Source organism: Ursus americanus, chromosome 4 (genome assembly GCF_024610735.1).
Source record: "Ursus americanus isolate L20-20 chromosome 4, mUrsAme1.1.p, whole genome shotgun sequence".
Classification (NCBI taxonomy): domain Eukaryota; kingdom Metazoa; phylum Chordata; class Mammalia; order Carnivora; family Ursidae; genus Ursus; species Ursus americanus.
In genome coordinates, this window is record NC_142130.1 from 47,043,843 (window position 1) to 47,064,141 (window position 20,299).

A 20,299-nucleotide genomic window follows, 5' to 3' on the forward strand; every position below is an offset into this window, starting at 1 on the left:
AAGTAATAAAATCAATTATATCTACAAAATTAGTGAAGGGATACACAAAATAAAAATATGCAAAGTATTTCATCATATAAACGTGGAGGAAGGAGTAAAAATTTAGTGCTTTTAGAAAGTGTTCAAACTTAGGTGACCATCAGCTTAATGTAGACTGCTATCTATACACGTAGGATGTTATATACGAACCCAACGGTAACCACAAATCAAAATACTAGAGACACAAAAATAGAGAAAGAAATCCAAGTATAACACTAAAGAAAGCCATCAAACCACAGTGAAAGAGAGTAAGTGAAGAAGAAAGGAAGAGAGAAGCCCTACAAAAACAACCAGAAAACAATAAACAAAATGGCAATAAGTGTGTGCCTATCAACGATTGTTTTAAATGTAAAAGGACTAAATGCTCCAATCAAAAGACATAGGATGACTGAATGGATAAAAACAATGACCCATCTATACTGCCTACAAGAGACTTGCTTCAGACCTAAAGACACATATAGACTAAAAGTAAAATGATGGAAAAAGATATCCTATGCAAATGGAAGCAAAAACAAAAACAAAAACAAAATCCACAGTAGCAATGCTTATAACAGACAAAACTGACGGTAAACAAAGACTGTAACAAGAGACAAAGAAGGGCATTATATAATGATAAACGGATAAATCCAAAAAGGATATAACAATTGTAAATACCATGCATCCAACATTACAGCACTTAAATATATAAAGCAAATCTTAACAGACAACATAAACGTAGAAATTGATCAAATATATTAATATTTCCAATAAGGAATTATTATCTGAAATATATAAAGAACTTATAGAAGTCAACACCAAAACAAACAATCCTATTTAAAAATGGGCAGAGAATCTAAACAGACATTTTCCCAAAGAAGACAGTCATGAAAAAATGCTCCACATCACTAATCATCAAGGAAATGCAAATCAAAACCACAACATGATACCTCCTCACACCAGTGAGAATGGATAGTATCAAAAAGACAAGAAAGAACAGGTGTTGGCAAGGGTATAGAGACAAAAAACAAATTTGTGTACTGTTGGTGGGAATGTAAAATAGTACAGCCACTGTGAAAAACAGCTCGGAGTTTAATTAAAAATCAGAAATAGGATTTTGGGTATCTACCCAAAGAAAACAAAAACACTAATTTGATAAGATGTATGACCCTATATTTACTGCAACATCATGTATCATAGCCAAGATATTGGACGCAATCTCGGTGTCCATGGATAGAAGAATGGATAAAGAAGAAGAGGTTATATGAACAAGTTTCTTGTAGATATATTTATATATACCTTATATATATATATAGGTGTGTGTGTGTGTGTGTGTATATATATATACATATGAATATTACTTAGCCATAAAAAGGGATGAGATCATGGATGGACCTAGAGGATAATACGCTAAGCGAGTCAAGTCAGAGAAGGACAAATACCGTAGGATTTCACTTGTATGTGGAATCTAAAAAAACAAAACGAATGAATAAACAAAAGAAAAGCAGCAGCAAACCCATAAACACAGAGAACAAACTGGTGGTTTGTGGGGGGAAGACATATGGTGAAAAGGAGTGGGAGGTACAGGTCTCCAGTTATGAGATGAATACGTCACAGAGATGAAAGTACAGCACAGGGAATATAGTCAGTGGTATTGTAGCTGTGCTGTATGGTGACAGACGGTCGTTACACTCGTGGTGAGCATAGCCTACAGAATTGCTGAATCACTGTGTTGTACCCTTGAAATTAATGTAACATTGTGTGTCAACTCTGCTTCAGTAAAAAAGGACCCCTTTTAAACATCCTTTTATACTTCCATGATAGATGTCATACTTTCCAGTATTCATGAAGAAACATTTTTCATATTCATTTATCAAAATGAATATTTCTTGAGAGAGTATTATTAAGGATCTGGGCCACCAACAAGGTAAACATAATCTCTGCCTTCACGGGGATTATAGTCCAGTGGGGGAGAGAAGCATAAAATGATTCATAGAAATAACTACATATTTACTGTTTGTTAAGGGTTAAGATGAAATCGTGGAGAGAAACCTCCCCTGTGGAAGTGACCTTTATGTGACTTGAAGATGAGTGGAACTGAGCCTGGTTGGGAAGGTAAGTGCAAAGGCCCCTCCCACGGGAGCCTTCTTAACTGGTACCAGCCTAGTTGGGGGCGGGGGGCGGGCAGCACACACTTCATTTAGATATAACTCAACTGGTTAGGAAATAATTCAGTGGAACTGGATTTTACATGGCAAAGCAAAGCACCTCTTTGGTTATCTCTGGAGTACTCAAAAAAGCTGCAGAACCTGCTGGAGATTCCATCCAAGAATGGAGAACAAGTAGGAACAGACATGCAGGTTTGAAGGTCCAGGGGAAAAAAGAAGAGAATTGCATAATCATTTTATCCTACCAAATCCTGCTCATTCGGTGAGAGAACTAGGAAAGATTTTGATTGCTGCAGATTTGCATTTAGGAAGCATTCCCTGGGTACCATGTGGGGACTGAGTTAGAGGGAGCAAGGACACTTTCAAGGAGACGCTTGGGGGATCAATAAGCCTGGGGAAAGATGACAGAAGTCTGGAGGAGAGTCGACAGCAAAAGGGGTGAAAAGAAGTGCAAACATGCGAGGTGTAAATGTAAATACATAAAAACCAAAAACTGCTTATGAATTTGGTGACACTTTTAAGTGTTTGTGTTTATTATGCCAGCATACTTACATGTTGGAAAAATAGTAAAACACTTTGTGGTATTTTGAGTCCTCTGAGCTGCCGCTGCCAAGATGGGATTCAGGCCCCCCCGGAGTTCTATGGAGGGAGAGGAAATGAGGGCCAGGCCCCTGAAAGTACAGTGCCAGTCTGCAGTGCAAGTCTGACCCCGGGGCGTGGGGGGGGGGGCGGTGAAGGAGAGACTGCCAGCAACTCCCGCACCATTTAGCAGGGTTCTAGGGCTGGTTCCCTAATTAGCAGTTGCCCTTTTAAGCTGTGGCTTTGTTTCTATGCCTCAGGGCAGACAAATCTGCTCTCGGGCTCTCAGTGCCATCCCTCCCCATTGCAGATGGCAGCGTGGAGGGTGGGGGTTCCCTTCACGACCCTGTCTCCATCTGTCTTGCTGGTCTCTGTGTGGTCGCTCTATCTTTTGTGGTGCAGGTAATGTTCAGTCAGCCCTCGGTTCTTTAGGAGAAGTTTCTCTGTAAATAGGTATATATTTTGTGTATCTGTGAAGGAGGTGAGTTTAGGATCCATGTTTCCATCTTGGACCAGAACACAAACGGGTCCTTTAAAAAAAAAAAAAGAAATTGCTCGGAAAACCTGTTTTTAGCTCCTTAAAATGATGACACTAAGGCCACACATGGGTTTTTACACGATTTCTCCCCAAAGAACAGGCTCAAGTATGTGATTGGGATGAAGGATTTGGGGAACAAGAAAATCACAATATGAAATAGAAACAGCATCAGGAAGGTCAGAATTCCGTTTTCTCGAATACTTGCCCTTGATTTAAACAATAAGCATTCCTTTAGAGGAAAAATCAGAGAAAAGGAAAGTGTGTGTCTTTTGTACTCTAGCCAAGGCTTTGTGAAGAAAATGGAAACTGGGGACCAAGAAGGGCAAACCTGAAATGAGCACTTTCCTCTGGGATAAGTGTTTGGAGAGAAAGCTCCAGATGGGACAGGCTTCCCCTACCTGAGCTGAGGGCCCACATGGTGCCTCAAGAGGAGATGGAAATTTGGATTTGAAAGTGAAATATCCTACAGTTTCTTGTGGGCAGCTACTTTAACTTTTACAAAATAGTGTCCAGGCCAAACTCTTCAGCCAAAATTTGCATCCTTTGTGTTATTAGACCTTCTCCCTTTGCTCCCAGTTACGCTTTTACCGCTCATGTTGTCCCAGGGCCTGCTCAACTCCTGACTTCTTGGGTTCTGACTCCTGCTCTAAATGCCATGTGTGCCTTTGACCTTAATGAAAAATCTCTCCAAAAACAAGGGGTAAATGAGGTTACAGGTTTTCCAGCTCTTGATCCTCATATTGCCCAGACCTCCACTCCTACCACCAGGCCTCCAGGCCAGGACCCCAAGAACAAGTAGACAGGGCTTCATGCCAACAAAAAGTGACAGCCCCCCAAATACCCTGGGGCTTTGCCAGATTTGTACAAGCATAACTTATTATTTTGCTGGCAGAAGAGTGAGATAAATGAGGACTCAGAGGACCAACAAAAACTGAAGGCTGTCAGGACTAAAGCAAGCTCAGACATCGTGGAGCCTTGGCCCGAACTTGATGCCAAAAGGGGAGTGCTGAGGTCACACCCCAGATGTCTTGGTTGGCATCAAAAAGCTCCAGAAAGAGCCAATTGTTTAAATTCTTCCCTTCATTCTGGGCCAGAAATTCTTAATTCCAAGGAGGAAGTACGGCAGAAAGAAGGAGGGGACCTCAGAGCAGAACGAACTCCTGGACTCTGATTTATGGGCACAACGGTCGGATTTGGGCATGTGACAGTAGATCACTGTTCTTGTGTTTGCTGACACAGCTTTGAAGCCCTCATCCCCATCTCCAGGCTCTTGGCCAGAACTCAGATGGAAGAGACAAAATAATAATAATGGGGACCGATTGTGGAGGAATATGTCAGCGAGTATGACATTCATGAAGATTCTGTTCGGGGGAGACGAACTGCAAAAAATTGAATATTGAAACTAGCAGTTGTCAGAATTCTTTTCCCCGATCCCCACATGCCCCTGCAAAGTTTTATAATAAATATCAATTACCCAGTAGGAGAGGTGTGAGTTAACAGCCATCACCAGACATCTGGCTTCCGAAGCACCTTTGCCAAAGAGAGCACAACCTGTGCAACTGGATCTGAGCAGCCTTCACTCTCGGTGGTCTCGAGCATCCTTGCACCCAGAGAAAGGAATCACTTTGCTATTTTATCTAATGGTTTATTTATATTTTTGCATAACATATTTTGGCTGTATGACTTTCTGGACTTCCCTCTTTTACAACCAACAATCGCACTGAAATGTGAAATGTGCCTAAAATTAACAAAGGCAATGTCTCATCCCACCTCTCCGATCCTATTTAGGCTTGAAGAAGTGGGACAACAGCAGACAGGGTGCAAAGCAGAGGAGCAGAGAGACCTGGGGTTGCTCCCAGCTTTGTGCCTGCAAAGCTGCTCATCTGTGACCTGAAGTCAGCCACAACAGTTGTCTCAGTCTTAGAGGGAGTTGTCTTTTGAATGACGGATTAGAATTAGATCATCTCCAAGGGCCCTGGTTGCTCTAACACTCTACTGCTGAACTCAGGCTGACATCCGAGACAGACTCATGGGACTTATCTTCAAGTTTTCATTCCTATAATGATATGTGGATGACTAGGGGCTGAAGTGTTGGGAAGATATCTTGGAAATTTCCCCATAGAGACGTCAAGAGGAAAGAGTTCACAGTCTTTTTGCACCATTTCTGCCGAGTGTTCCTTATTTCTCTGGTCAAGAAATATAAGTTTTGAGAATATCTTCAAAAATAGTATGGCTCTCTCCTTCTCCTCTACCCCTGGAGGTTCCACTGGGTGATGAAGGTCTGAAAGAGATGCGGGAATCCAGCCAAGCACTGCCTTCCCCCGCACTCACAGGAAGGAGGATCCAAGAATCTGCCGACAGCCAGCAGGGGGTCCATTTTGAGCCATCTGCAGATACTTTAGAGAAATTGTTCTCTTTCAATGAGGAAAAGCCACACATACACAAAAACATGCTCACTACCTATTTCCTGACCCATTGCAGACCACCAGTCTCTTCTCACCAGTCATTCTTCCAAAATGTAAACTATACCACAACGCCCATAATGCTTCCGTTTCAATTTCTGAGGCAATATTTTCAAGATCCTTGAAAGCTAGATTGACAACAGCCATCCTATGACTTCTTTTTTAAAAAAAATCAATGGTTATGTGGCTGTTTCATATCTATTTCTGAGTAACAGTTCACCCCAAAATTTAGTGTCGAAACAACAATTTCTTTCTCATGGGGTTCTGTGGGTTGATGGGGAGGTTTTTCTGGTAGGCTCATCCAGGCTCACTCATTTTGCTGCATTCAGCTAGAGAGAGTCCCTGACTCCTTCACTGATGTCTGGTAGGTGGCCCTGGCTGTTGACTAGAAGAATTTTGTTCTCCTCTGAGAGGCCTCTTATCTTCTAGTAGGCTAGACTGGTTTCCTTACATGGTGGTTTCAGAGCAGCACTTCAAGGGAACAAAGTGGAAGCCACAGGCGTCTTAGAGCCTAACCTCAGAAGTTCTACATAATTTCTGCCATATGCATTGGTCAAAGTAAGTCACAAGTCCACAGCAGAGTTAGGAGGTGGGGAAACAGACTATCTCTTGATGGGAGGCACAGCAAAGTCAAAGAGACATGTGTGCAGGAATTGGAGGACTGTGGACTGTTCTCTTTACCTCTACCTACTGCAGATAACTTTTAAAATGATTTTTAAAAAGTAAAACATTATAACTATGGAAAAAGTGGAAAATGTATCAATAATTATAAATAAGGAAATAAAAATCACCCTTAATCCCACCACCCCAAGAGAATGACTGTTAATATCATCAGCGTATGTACGCCCAGCATTTTTCTATACATCTTTACATTAGGTCAAGATATACATATTGTTTTGTTCCCTGATTTTTAGAATCCAACAGCATGCCCTAAACATTTTCTCATAATGTACCTAATCTTATATTAATGTGCCGTGACTTATTTATATATTTCGTGTATTTTTACTACTATAAATAATCATATAGTGAACTTTTTCATATAAATCTTTGTGCATATCTCTGGTTATTTCTTTAAGGTTAAGTTCATAAATTAGAATTGCTGGGTCAAAAGAAATATATTTTAAGACTTTGAGATATTTTGCCAAATGACTTCCCATAAAAAATTTAAAATAATTTTATGTTCTCAGCAGAAGAATACAAGGAATCCCTATTTTCCCCTTTTCCTTAACCCTGGTGAATCTGAGAGGTGAAACTGACATTCATAGCTATCTCAATTTGTATATCATTGTCAATAATGTTGAACATTTTCCCATTTTTATCAGCCATTTGCATTCTCTCACCAATACAGTCTACTGCTTGTCTCTCTCTCTCTCTCTCTCTCCCTGGAAATATCAAGAAGAAAAAATGGAGAAGTCATGTTTCTTGCTCATTCTTAGTGGTGATAGAAGCTTAATGCCGTAAATGACTTAAAGGGTAAGGGTCTCACTGTGGATACATCATAGGTTCATAGTCTAATAATTAGACATCAGTAAGTATCTCTGCTCTGCCCAGTTGTTTCTTTCCCCTAACATCTGATGCCTTACTAGATTTTAAGTAGTTCGGGAGCAAGAATCATTTCTTAATGCTTCTCTGTGTCTCCAGCACCTACAGATGGCAGATGTCAATGGTTGTTGGTTGGCTGGTTGAATAACTGAATGGATGAATGTTGGCCTAAGAATTTTTCTACCCTTCTATCTGATTCTATCCTGCTTCAACTTGAGAGACAAGCTAGAGTTTTTCATGCTGTTGAAATATACCATGCTACTGAAATATGCCATGAGGATATTTCTGTTAACTTTCTAAGGGCTATCACTGAGTTTTGGTGCAAAAGGATCAATCCTGGCATACCCCAAATGTAGTAGTGCATTATTTCAAATAATGGGTTGCCCAGTCTCCCTGGCTCTTATACCCCATGTTCTCATTTAGCTCTACACCAGCATCCAGCCAATATTCATTTTCTAAGCCTTTCTGATCCATCTCTGCTCATAAAATTAATTCTAGCTTTCCTTCCCCACCTCTCCTCTACCTTCTCTTGAGCATATAACTTTTTTCCCTTTCTTCTCTTTCCCTCCCTGCCTCTCCCTTCTTCCTTCCTTCCATCCTTCCATCCTTCCTTCCTTCCTTCCTTCCTTCCTTCCTTCCTTCCTTCCTCCCTCCCGTCCTCCCTCCCTACCGTCCTTCCTCCCTCCCCTTCTCCCTCCCTCCCCTCCTCCCTTCCTTCCTTCCTCCCTTCCCCCCTCCCACCCTCCCTCCTTGCCCTTCCCTAGCCTTCCCAGGCCTTCCCTCCCCTTTCCTCTTCCCCACCAGACTTGGTCTCATGAGACATAATTATTTTATCACTTTAAAGTGCTCACATTTATAATAACTACTTGTCCATAGGAGAAAGAGACTAATATAATGATAATTAAGGAAAGGTTTTTCCATTAAGACTCCTTCTTCTCACAGACACAGGAGACAGAATAACAAGTATAGAGGAGAGCACTGAGCTAGAATGTCTGCCATGACAGGTGATCCCAGGGTGAATCTAATAATGCAGACTTGATCTATGTCACTTTTAAACCCTTCCACCAAAATGCTATCCACTTCTGGGAAAATCTACACGTTTTTGCCTCCTTTAGCCTCCACCATGCTCAACCTCTTTCTTTTCACTATTCTCTTCTCCAGACTCTTCCTTCATTATTCCTTCCAGTGTCCCTTACGGCAATCATCTCCATCCAGGATCTCTGTCTCTCACCTCTGCTTTTGTCCACACCCAACAGTTGAGTTTGTTAGCCTAGTATTACCACAACTAACTTAACAACAAATGCCAAGAACATACTATCATCTATTAGACATTTCCAGCATCCAAAGGACCTGGATGGTCCAATTACTGATCCTTTGGACAAATAAATTCACTGAGCCACTCAGGAATACTCTTTTTGGGCACTGGAATGCAAATTTTCTTCTTATAACCGACTTGCACCTGATTAGAACCTTGATGAGTGAAGATATTTTATGGGTTCACAGCTAATTGACAGGATCAACTCATCAAGTTTTATAGAGCCATTTTTTTTTTTATCTCTGCTTGATGATGCAGAACTCTGCAGTCTTAATCAGGTACCTCTGTACCCCTTGAGCTGATTCCAAGATAATTTTTGAGGGATGTATTGCCCTATCTCCAAGCAAATCCATGACTAACCTCTATTCAGGGTGGGTCAGCCTCTCATTTTTTTTTTAGGTTTTTAATTAAATTCCAGTTAGTTAACACACAGCTAAATATTAGTTTCAAGTGTAGAATTTAGCCGTTCAACACTTAACATAAACACCCAGCGCTTCTCACAACAAGTGCCCTCCTTAATCCCCATCACCTGTTTAACCCATCCCCCCCACACCTCCCCTCTGGTAACCATTACTTTGTTCTCTATAGTTAGGAGTCTGTTTCTTGGTTTGCCTCCCTCACTCCTTTTTTCCCCCCCTGTGCTCATTTGTTTTGTTTCTCTAATTCCACATATAAGTGAAATCATATGGTATTTGTCTTTCTCTGACTGACTTATTTCACTTGGTATTATACTCTCCAGCTCCATCCATGTTGTTGCAAATGGCAAGATGTCATTCCTTTTTTTGGTTGAATGGTATTCCGGTGTGTGTGTGTGTGTGTGTGTGTGTGTGTGTGTGTGTACCACAACTTCTTTATCCATTTATCTATCGATGGACACTTGGGCTTCTTCCATAATTTGGCTGTTGTAGATAATGTTGCTATAAACAGAGGGATGCATGTATCCCTTTGAATTAGTGTTTTTGTATCCTTTAGGTAAACACCTAGTAGTGCAATTGCTGGATTGTAGGGTAATTCTATTTTCAACTTTTTGAGGAATCTCCATACTGTTTTTCGGGAATCTCCATACTCTTTTCCAGAGTCAGCCTCTCAATTTTTTTTTTTTAAAGATTTATTTATTTATTAGACAGAGACAGCCAGCGAGAGAGGGAGCACAAGCAGGGGGAGTGGGAGAGGAAGAAGCAGGCTCCCAGCAGAGGAGCCTGATGTGGGGCTCGATCCCAGAACGCCGGGATCACGCCCTGAGCCGAAGGCAGGCGCTTAACGACTGCGCCACCCAGGTGCCCCCAGTCTCTCAATTTTTATCTGCATTTCAGTTTTGTTTGTTTGTTTAACAGGCTCCATGCCCAGTATGGAGCCCAATGCCAGGCTGGAACCCACGACCCTGAGATCAAGACCTGAGCTGAGATGAAATGTCGGATGCTCAGCTGACTGAGGCACCCAGGCACCCCTGACTTCAGTTTTTACATTGAATATCAACCTGACTGGTTTTTCATGTACTGTCTAAAGTATATGCATCCACAAGATGAAATAGTAGCACTTCCATGCCTCATCAGAGAACTCTCCACCTCCAGCCAAAGACAGCTAGAAATTTGTGCTTGAGACACCTGCAAACTTCCTGTGGCTATTGGTTTTTCTGGTCTCCTCCTATTTTTTTCAGATGTACCATGAGTTTTTAAAAATTAAACATACATTCAAATGCAAGTTATAAACTGTAAACAGGTACAAATAGGTTTACTATAAAACATATAAAAACAGAAAAGGTTAAAGAATGAGAAAACTGAAAACGAGAAACTATTATTTACTTCTTATAACGCACGGATTGTTTTGCGTATTTCCACATTCCACATTGAAGACCTCTGCCACATGCACAAGGGAAGTCATAGGAAAAGAATGCTGTGCCTTAGCTTAACCTGTCATAGATGATCCCGTCAGCCCCAGCACCATCTTTCCTACCTTTACTTTTCTTAATTGCTCAGTTACTTTTACTGAGATTTAAGGTCCCAGTTTTTCAGCCTCTGCTCTATGCTACCAATTTTTTAAAATAATTTTTATTTTGTTATATTAGTCACCATACAGTACATCCCCAGTATGCTACCAATATTTCAAACTTTATTTACATACTATAAAATAAAATGAAAAGTGAGCAGTAGAGGATTGGACGGCAGAGGAGATAAAAATGATAAAAAATTTGCCTCCACATTTGAGTGATTGGGCAACCAGTGCGCTCTTAGGAAGAAGATAGCTCCAAAGAGAGAAGAATGTTAAGATTCCACTTAGTTTGTCTACAAATTTTGGAGGAACGAAAACCTTTCTTCCATCTTCTTTGTGTGAGACCTACTGACTGTTTTCCAGGGATGCTGAGGTGGAAGCTCGAACGAGCAGTGGTTTTTCCCTGGCAACACCCTTATAGCATAAGCAGTGACTGCCAAGGTCAGGGACGAAGGCAAGAAGCAGGGTACGTTGTCTGCAGAGAATTTAAAAGCAAGAATAAATCTGAGTAAAAGTCTATTCAATTTTTATTATCACCATACACTGGCAATTCTAAATAATGTCAATGGTGAAATACTCCTCCCACAAAACATTGTTAGTCTAAAAAATTGCTCTGATTACTGTTGAGTATCTTTTTTTTTTAGATTTTATTAATTTATTTGACAGAGAGATAGAGAGCACAAGCAGGCAGACCAGCAGGCAGAAGGAGAGGGGAGAAGCAGGCTCCCCGCTGAGCAGAGAGCCCAACATGGGGCCCCATCCCAGGACCCTGGGATCATGACCTGAGCCAAAGGCAGATGCTTAACCGACTGAGCCACCCAGACGCCCCAGTGTTGAGTTTTAATAATATTTGTGTAAGCTTCAAATTAACACCTTTTAATTTCTCATCCTTTAATAAGCAACGTATTCTACATGGAAGTTAATTCAGGAAACTTCCACTTATATGGGTACGCCCTATATATTCAGTCTCAGCTCTCAACCCTCATTTTTTTTTTTATCGAAATGTAGTTGACACACAAGGTTACATTAGTTTCAGGTGAACACCACAGTGGTTCAATAGGTCTGTACATTATGCTCTGCTCACCACAAGTGCAGCTGTCATCTGTCACCATGCAACACTATTACAGTGTCATCGACTAGATTCCCTATTCCCTAGATTCCCTTTTTATCCCTGTGACTTATTCATCCCATACCTGGAAACCTGTATCTCCCTCTCTCCTTCACCATTTTGCTCATCCTTGCCCTCCCCTCTCCCCTGACAACCATCAGTTTGTTTTCTCTATTTATGGGTCTGTTTCTGCTTTTTGTTTGTTGGTTTATTGGTTGATTCATTTGTTTTGTTTTTTAGATTCTACATTTCAGTGAAATCATATGGTATTTGTCTTTTTTCTGACTGATTTGTTTCAATTAGCATTATACCCTCTAGATCCATCCATGTTGTTGCAAACGGCAAGAGCTCATCCTTTTTTATGACTAATATTCCATTATATATATACATATATAATACACACACACACACACATAGACACCACATCTTCTTTATCCATTCATCTGTTGATGGACACTTGGGCGACTTCCATATCTTGTCTCCTGTAAATAATGCTGCAGCAAACATAGGGGTGCATATATCTTTTCAAATTAGTATTTTATTGTCTTTGGGTAAATACCCAATAGTGGAACTACTGGATTGCATAGTATTTCTATTTTTAATTTTTTGAGGAACCTCCATACTCTTTTCCACAGTGGCGATAGCCAATTTACAAGTATTCCCTTTTCTCCGCCGCCTTGCCAACACTTGTTATTTCTTGTGTTTTTGAGTCTAGCCATTCTGACAGGTGTGAGATGATATCTCATTGTGGTTTTGACTTGCATTTCCCTGGTAATTACTGATGTTGAGCATCTTTTCATGGGTCTGTTGGCCTTCTGCGTGTCTGTGGAAAAATGTCTATTCAAATCCTCTGCCCATGTTTTGATCAAATTACTTATTTTTATAATATTGAGTAGTATGAGTTCTTCATATATTTTGGATATTAACCCCTTATCATATATATCATTTGTAAAGATCTTCTCCTATTCAGTAGGTTGTCGTTTTGTTTTGGTTTCCTTCACTGTGTAAAATCTTTTTATTTTGGTGTAGTCCCAATAGTTTATTTTTGCCTTCGTTTCCCTTGCCTGAGGAGACATATCTAGAAAAATGTTGCTAAAGCCAGTGTCAGAGAGATTACTCCCTATGTTTTCTCCTAGAAGTTTTATGATTTCAGGTCTCACATTCAGCTCTCTAACCCATTTGAGTTTATTTTTATGTATGGTGCTAGGAAGTGGTCCCGTTTCATTCTTTTGCATGTGGCTGTCCAGTTTTCCCAACACCATTTATTGAAGAATCTCTCTTTTTTCCATTGTATATTCTTGCCTCCTAGGTCATAGATTAATTGACTAGATAAGCATGGGTTTATTTCTGGGCTTTCTATTGTCTTCTATTGATCTATGCACCTATTTTTGAGTCAGTACTGTACTGTTTTTAATTATTATAGCTTTGAAGTATATTTGAAATCTGGGATCATGTTACCTCCATTTCTGTTCTTCTTTCTCAAGATTGCTTTGGTTTTTCAGGGTCTTTTGTGGTTCTATACAAATTTTAGTATTATTCTCGTTCTACAAAAAATGCTGTTGGTATTTTGATGGGGATTGCTTTGAATCTGTAGGTTGCTTTGGGTAGTATGGACGTTTTGACAATATTAATTCATGAGCATAGAATATTTTTCCATTTGTATTGTCTTCATTTTACTTCATCAATGTTTTGTGCTTTTCAGATTATAGGTCTTTCACCTCCTTGGTTAAATGAATTGCTAGGTACTTTATTCTTTTTGTTGCAGTTATAAATAGATGGTTTTCCTGATTTCTCTTTCTGCTACTGTTACTAATGTATAGAAATGCAACTGATTTCTGGGTGCTAATTGTGTATCCTGCAACTTAACTGAATTTATTTATTCTAAGTTTTCTGGTCTTCAGGGTTTTCAATGCATTGTATCATGTCATCTGCTAATAGTGACAGTTTAACTTCTTTACCAATTCGGAAGCTTTTTTCTTGTGTGTGTGTGTGTGTGTGTGTGTGTGTGTGTGTGTGTGTGGTTGCTGTGGCTAGGACTTCCAGTATTATGTTGAATAAAAGTGGGAGTGGACATCCTTCTCTTGTTTCTGATCTTAGAGGATCTCTCAGCTTTTCAACATTAAGTATTATATTAGCTGTGGGTTTATTATATGGCCTTTATTATATTGAGCTATGTTCCCTCTAAATTCACCTTGTTGAGAATTCTTATCATGAATGGATGTTGTACTTTGTCAAATGCTTTTTCAGCATCTATGGAAATGATCATATGGTTTTTATCCTTTCTCTTGTTAATATGGTGTATCATGTTAATTGATTTGTGAATATTGAACCAACCTTGTATCCCTGGAATAAGTCCCATTTGATTGTGATGAATTATTTTTTAATGTATTGCTGAACATGGTTTGCTAATATTTTATTGAGGATTTTTTTACATCTACGTTTATCAGGATATTGGCCTGTAGTTTTCTTTTTCTGTAGTGTCTTTATCTGTTTTGGTATGAGGGTTATGCTGGTCATAGAATGTATTTGGAAGCTTTCCTTCCTCTTCTATTTCTTGTAATAGTTTGAGGAGAATAGGTATTAACTCTTTTTTAAATACTTGGTACAATTCACCTGTGAAGCCATCTGGTCCTGAGCTTTTTTTTGTTGTGATTAATAGTTCAATTTCATTACTTGTTATCAATGTATTCACATTTTCTATTTCATCCTGATTCAGCCTTAATAGATCATATGTTTCTAGGAATGTATCCATTTATTTCTAGGTAGTCCAATTTGTTGACATATAATTTTTCTTATTACTCTCTTATTATCGTTGTATTTCTGTGGTGTCAGTTGTTACTCTGCTCTTTCATTTCTGATTTTGTTTATTTAGGTCCCTTCTCTCTCTCTCTCTCTCTCTCTCTCTCTCTCTTTTAATGAGTCTGGCTAAAAGCTTAGCGATTTTGTTTATTTTTTCAAAGAACCAGTTCTTTTTTTAAAAAAAAAAAGATTTATTTATTTATTTGAGAGAGAGAGAGTGAGCTAGAGCACATGGGTGGGGGAAGAGGCAGGAGGAGAGAGGGTGCAGACACCCCACTGAGTGGGGAACCTGACATGGGGCTTGATCGCATGACCCATGAGATCACAATCTGAACCAAAACCAAGAGTCAGAGGCTTAACCAACTGAGCCACCCAGGTGCCCTTCAAAGAACTAGTTCTTAATGTCATTACTTTTTTCTTTCTTTCTTTCTTTTTTTTTTTTTTTTTTAGTTTTTATTTCATTTACTTCTATTCTGATCTTTATTATTTCCTTCCTTTTACTAACTTGGGGTTTGTAATATGCCTTCATTTCTATTTTTAAAGTAAGTTCATGACACTTTGGAAACATTCAAGTTTGCCTTTGTGTCTACAACTCCTGTCCTGCTATGTATTTATATCTCAAATTTATATCTCACCTTTCCCCTGAACCCCAGACTTGTATACACAACTCTTATGCCACAGCTCCACCTGGATGTCTAATAGGCCTATTGAATTGACTCTGATCAAATATGATTTAACATTCTTGCCATATCTGTTCTGTCCCCAGGGGTCCCCATTTTAGCAAATGGCATCATTCTTCAACAAGTCATTTAGAATATAACTTGATCTTTCATTACTCTGTTTCTCCTGTATCTCATACCCTGTGCATTAGTAGAACTTAAAAGGCTCAACCTTCTGTATATAACGAAAATTTATCCAGTTCTCACTCCTTCCCTTACTACCATTTGATATCCGGAACTGTACAAAAGCTTGCTGCTGGGTTTCCTTGCTTACCTGTTTTCCTCCAGTCTCTTCCATAGCAGTGGCCTTAGTAAGCTTTGTAAAACATAAATGATCTTATGTAAATAAGTCATATCATCACTCCCCTGAGCAAAATGCTCCAGTAATTTCCCATCAAATTTACAATAAAAACCAGAAACCGTACGTTGGTTTACAAGTGCTGTATAACCACCCTGGCCCCAGTTGTGTTTTTGACCACTTTTCTCATTTCTCTGTCCTTATTCATTTCACTCTCTTCGGCCACACTGCCTTTGTTACTATTCCTTCCCGCCTTATGCTTTTTATATTTGCTTGCCCCTTAGCCTGAAACATTTGTCCCAGCGTTTTCTGTGCTTTACCCCACACATCCACAGGTCACTGTTTACAAGTTATCTTTTCTGAGATGTCGTCCCTGAACGCACTGCATTCTATACAGCACACAAGTATACTCAATTGCCTTGCCTTCATTTCTTCCCCTTCAGGGCATTTTTCAATATCTGACATATTATAAATTTATTTTCCACCCTCGAGTGTAGTCTCAAGAGCGCAGAAACCTTGCCTACATTGCCCGCTGCCCACCAGAGCTACGATTTGTATAGAGACACTCTATAGTCACTGAATTAACAAATGGACAAATGTAGCCAACTTTTATACCAAACCCAAGTCTGTGCTCTTTCCTGCTCTTTTTCACTCTTTTGTTTCCTCAGCTCCTATTGGGGCATTAAGGAAGCATCCTTGACTTTTTGCTAGCGTCATCGAGCCCCATTCTCGAAGTTTCCTGAGAGAGATATGTCGAAGAAATAGCGGGTCCTCAGAGGGCATCTTTAGGGAAAGGGGCAGTGAGGCTATCCACGGCAGCAGCAGAGTCAGGCTTCCCCACCTGACTGCCTCCGACAAGGCTTATCCAACAGCCATTCTCTGCTTCTTCATCTTGCTTTTAAATCATGGGATTCAATCCTGGTGACCATGTATCCCATCCTAGAGAATAAATCACATATGAGCCCAATGGTCTTATATAAGGGGTTGTAGCGATCTACTCAATTTCTCGGTCACACTGGGAAGGGAGGTCATGTGACCCAGAACTGAACAGTGAAATATAAGGGGAAATCTGCTTGAGTTTCTAGGGAAAAATCTTGCTTCCAAAATGAAAAGGCAAAGCCTCCAGAGAAAATGGCCTTGCCCCAGTCCTTCCTTCCTGCTCAGGATTTTGGCTGAGGCTGTCATGATGCCTGCCAACTTGGGACTAACAAGAGAGCAGATCAAGGATAAAAATCCAGTGAACTGAGGATGGTAGGGAAAAGGGGCAGAGATCAGGCCGGTGATGACCCTATCGAACCTCCAACGAGAACCTTGCCATCAAACACTAGGCTTCTGGTTAAGTAAATAGTAAACTTTCCTGTTCATAAACCACTGCTAATCAGGTTTTCTCTTACTTTCCCACAGATGGAATAGCCAGGCACAGTAAAATGATGTCTAAACAGGTGACAAATAGGGTTTTGCTGAGACCCTAAAGTCACCTCTTCCTAATGAAGGATCAAACAAAAGGCCTATAATATGGGGCCATTAACAGAAGGCGTGGGTGCTGTCCTTATCAGGTCGCCAAGAAGAAAGCAGAGGGAAGAACAGAAAGGCGGGAGGGCTCCCCTTGGCAGAGAACCAGAGCAAAGGCAGCTGGTGCTTATCGTGGACACACTGAATTTATCACAGTTGTGTGTCACACCCTAGCAGGCATTTCTTTGAAAATGTACTGGGGAGTGTGCTTGTATGTTGTGCTTGCTTGTGTGTGGAGGCGTGTCCACGTCAGTACCCCAGGGTATAAAACATCCTTTCCTGACCAGTCTTTTGCAGACCTTTTCTGAACTTCTTGGTGAGTGAATTTGCCCTGCAGCCACCCTTCCTAAGTCTTCAAACCACTTGGGAGAGGTCCGGGCTCTTCCATGCTGATACCGTTGTTCCTCTGTCTGTTCTCTCTTAAAACTCTCCACGTGCTCTTTCCCCTTCTTCCCAGCCATAGTGGAGCTCAGAGACACCAACATTCTGTCTTTCCTCCAGGCCCCGGGACACTGCTGTTCTCCAGGATGAAGTCTCCCTCCTGCTTCATTCTCATGCTCATCCTCCTCCAGCTGATGACCCCAGGGACTGCTCCGTGTACCTTAGACTCCATTGTGGCTACAAAGATAAAGGAAGCTCTCACCGGCTTAGGTGATTGACTGGGGGCGGGGAGTGGGAGAGAACCCCTGATCATGCCTCCTGCTCCTAAACCTAGCTTGTCTATTCCGTCCCCAATTACCCAACCTCTTTGAAGTCCATTCAAGCTTAATCTTCCCACCCAGAGCTCTGCTTCCATATCCTTTTTGGATTCCTGGCTAGAACTTCAGGTTTCCCCGATGGTGATAGCTTGATGATGGTGGTGGTGAGAAGGAGGATAGTTATAACTTATGAACACTCATCATGAATGAAGTATAATGCAAAGCTTTACATAGATCACTTCACTTAATTTTTTTTCACTTTAGAAAGTAAGTACAACTATTACTTTCATTTTACAAATGAGGAAAGTAAACTTCAAAAGCTAGTGAGTACCATGATTATGGACACAGTGATACCTCTGAGGTAAAAGGAGATTTGGAAGGGGATTATGGGAGACAGATATCATGGGCAATATCCCTTCTTCTCTCCTATTCAGAGTTAAATCCTTCCCCAACAAGAAAGATGTCATGTATCAGTATCAAGAACTCAGGCAGACTGTCCTCCTGCCCTGCAGGTGAGTAACTCCACGAGGAGGAATGGTGGGTAAGATGCCCTATGACCTCCCCTGACCAGCCCCCCGTCTCATGTCTGTATTATCCTGGGGCCCATTCTCATTTCCCTTAACAATGCTACTGAGGGCTCTTGGGTTTCTGCCTCTTCGCTTCCCACCTCCCTTTCATGACCTCACACATCAGCCCTCCTTCCCTCAGTCGTCCTGTTAATGATTCGTCACCTACCATTCCCCCTGTCATTCATCTCCCTTTCTCTGTCTATTCCCTTATTTGGGTGGGTAAGGCCAGCATAGAGGTAAATATATCATGAAACTAAGCAAAGAAATGCCCAGGTCCCTCACTTTCACAGGTCTCCCGTGGCCCTATACCTAAGTTTGTTTTAGTAATTTTTGTTTTTTTTTTTCCCCTTAAAGAGGGATCTCAAAATTGAATTACCTTTCAGCTCCAAAAAACTTAGATCTACCACTGGGCTGCACAGAAATGAAAAATGGTAGGAGTGCCCCCCCCCCCCCGCCCAAAGCCAAGGGTTCTAATGTCTGCGTCTCATGTGCCCATGCAGGGATGGTTGTCACCGGCTGTGCCTGTGGCTATGGCTGTGGTTCCTGGGATATCCGGGGCGAAACCACATGCCACTGCCAGTGCAGCACGATAGACTGGACCACTGCTCGTTGCTGCCACCTGACTTGAGGGGGAGGAGGAGGAGAACCCAGCTGTGTGACCATGACCGTAATGAAACCATAAGCCAAACAGGAAACCTGACTCAAACTGTCCCTTTCATTTGTTACAACCTGCTTCTTGGGTAGTAAAGACAATTTTTACATCTCTCGTGGTTGTATTTTTGATATTACTGCTCCTGGCTTAGGATTGCTCTAGTCAAAAAATTTCTCCAGCATCCTAATTGCCCCTTCTCAGCAAGGATGAGGAAAAATGTGGGGAGAATGGGAAAAACTGGATTTGATACTCCAGACTCCTAGTTCCCTCACTGTTTAACAAAAGAACGATGACTGTGCCAGGCATTTTGCTTGGCACTATAAGTACAGAGAAAAAAAATAACATGCATGCCCTTATGGAGCTCACTGAGTAGAACGGTGCAGGCAGACTTTCCAAGGTGGAGACAGGTCATGCCAGTTTTACAAGAATAAATTTCTAGATTTCTGCTTTGAGTATATACTGTTTTCTAAACGTGTCAGAGACCCATTTTGATCAAAGTGATGAATTTGCCATGTCTTTCTCCCCCATAACAAAAGAAAAACACAGGCTTTACCTGCCATAGAACCTCACCATGATTCATCAGCTCGGGGTATAAATATCCGCAGAATGGAAAGGAATGATTTCAAATATTGGCACAAAGGCTGAGTGATCTGGTGACTGGGTAACGAGTCCTTTTATAAGTTGTGAGGCATCCAGTGTTTGATGTAGAAGGGTACCATCCTGTCGTCAATTGGTAGACCGCCCAAAATATTTTTTTTTAAAGATTTTACTTATTTATTTGACAGAGATAGAGACAGCCAGCGAGAGAGGGAACACAAGCAGGGGGAGTGGGAGAGGAAGAAGCAGGCTCCTAGAGGAGGAGCCTGATGTGGGGCTCGATCCCATAACGCCGGGATCACGCCCTGAGCCGAAGGCAGACGCTCAACTGCTGTGCCACCCAGGCCCCCCCCCCAATATTTTTAATAATAAGTTGCAGTATAATTTTTAACAAATACTTAAAAGGAATTCAAATGAAGCAAATGATATTACTACAATAAAATTTTCCCTCCCTGCATACTTAATTATGAAGTTGTCATCTTAAAGCTTTTAACTATGAACAGAAAAAAGGGAAATATACTTGGCTTTCAACCTCATCTCTCTCTAGGATTATTTGTTCATGGAGATATAAACTACTCAAAGGGGAAAAAAGCAGCTCCATCTCTCTCATTAAGAAATACATTTCCAAAATATACTGTTTGTGTTTATTACTTATCAAAATTTGTTACAAATGTTTTGTTCAATTGTGTACTGTTAATTGGTGTAATAATAACTCAATACCCCTACTTATGGCAAGTAG

General features: G+C 40.8%; 1 protein-coding gene across 2 annotated transcripts in view; it reads left to right on the forward strand.

The window, feature by feature from the left end:
- The window catches only part of RETNLB (resistin like beta), a 29,370-nt gene extending 10,317 nt beyond the window's left edge, over positions 1 to 19,053 (forward strand). The window contains exons 4-7 of one of the 2 annotated variants that reach the window (XM_087861297.1): positions 2,041 to 2,130; positions 17,546 to 17,695; positions 18,177 to 18,254; positions 18,812 to 19,053. In XM_087861297.1, the coding sequence (XP_087717423.1) occupies positions 2,103 to 2,130; positions 17,546 to 17,695; positions 18,177 to 18,254; positions 18,812 to 18,939 (384 nt within the window). In that variant the 5' untranslated portion in view covers positions 2,041 to 2,102 and the 3' untranslated portion in view covers positions 18,940 to 19,053. Of the gene's footprint in view, positions 1 to 2,040; positions 2,131 to 17,246; positions 17,361 to 17,545; positions 17,696 to 18,176; positions 18,255 to 18,811 lie in introns of those variants that run through there. The other variant, XM_045785636.1, reaches the window with a different exon arrangement.
- Positions 19,054 to 20,299: the final 1,246 nt, after the last annotated feature.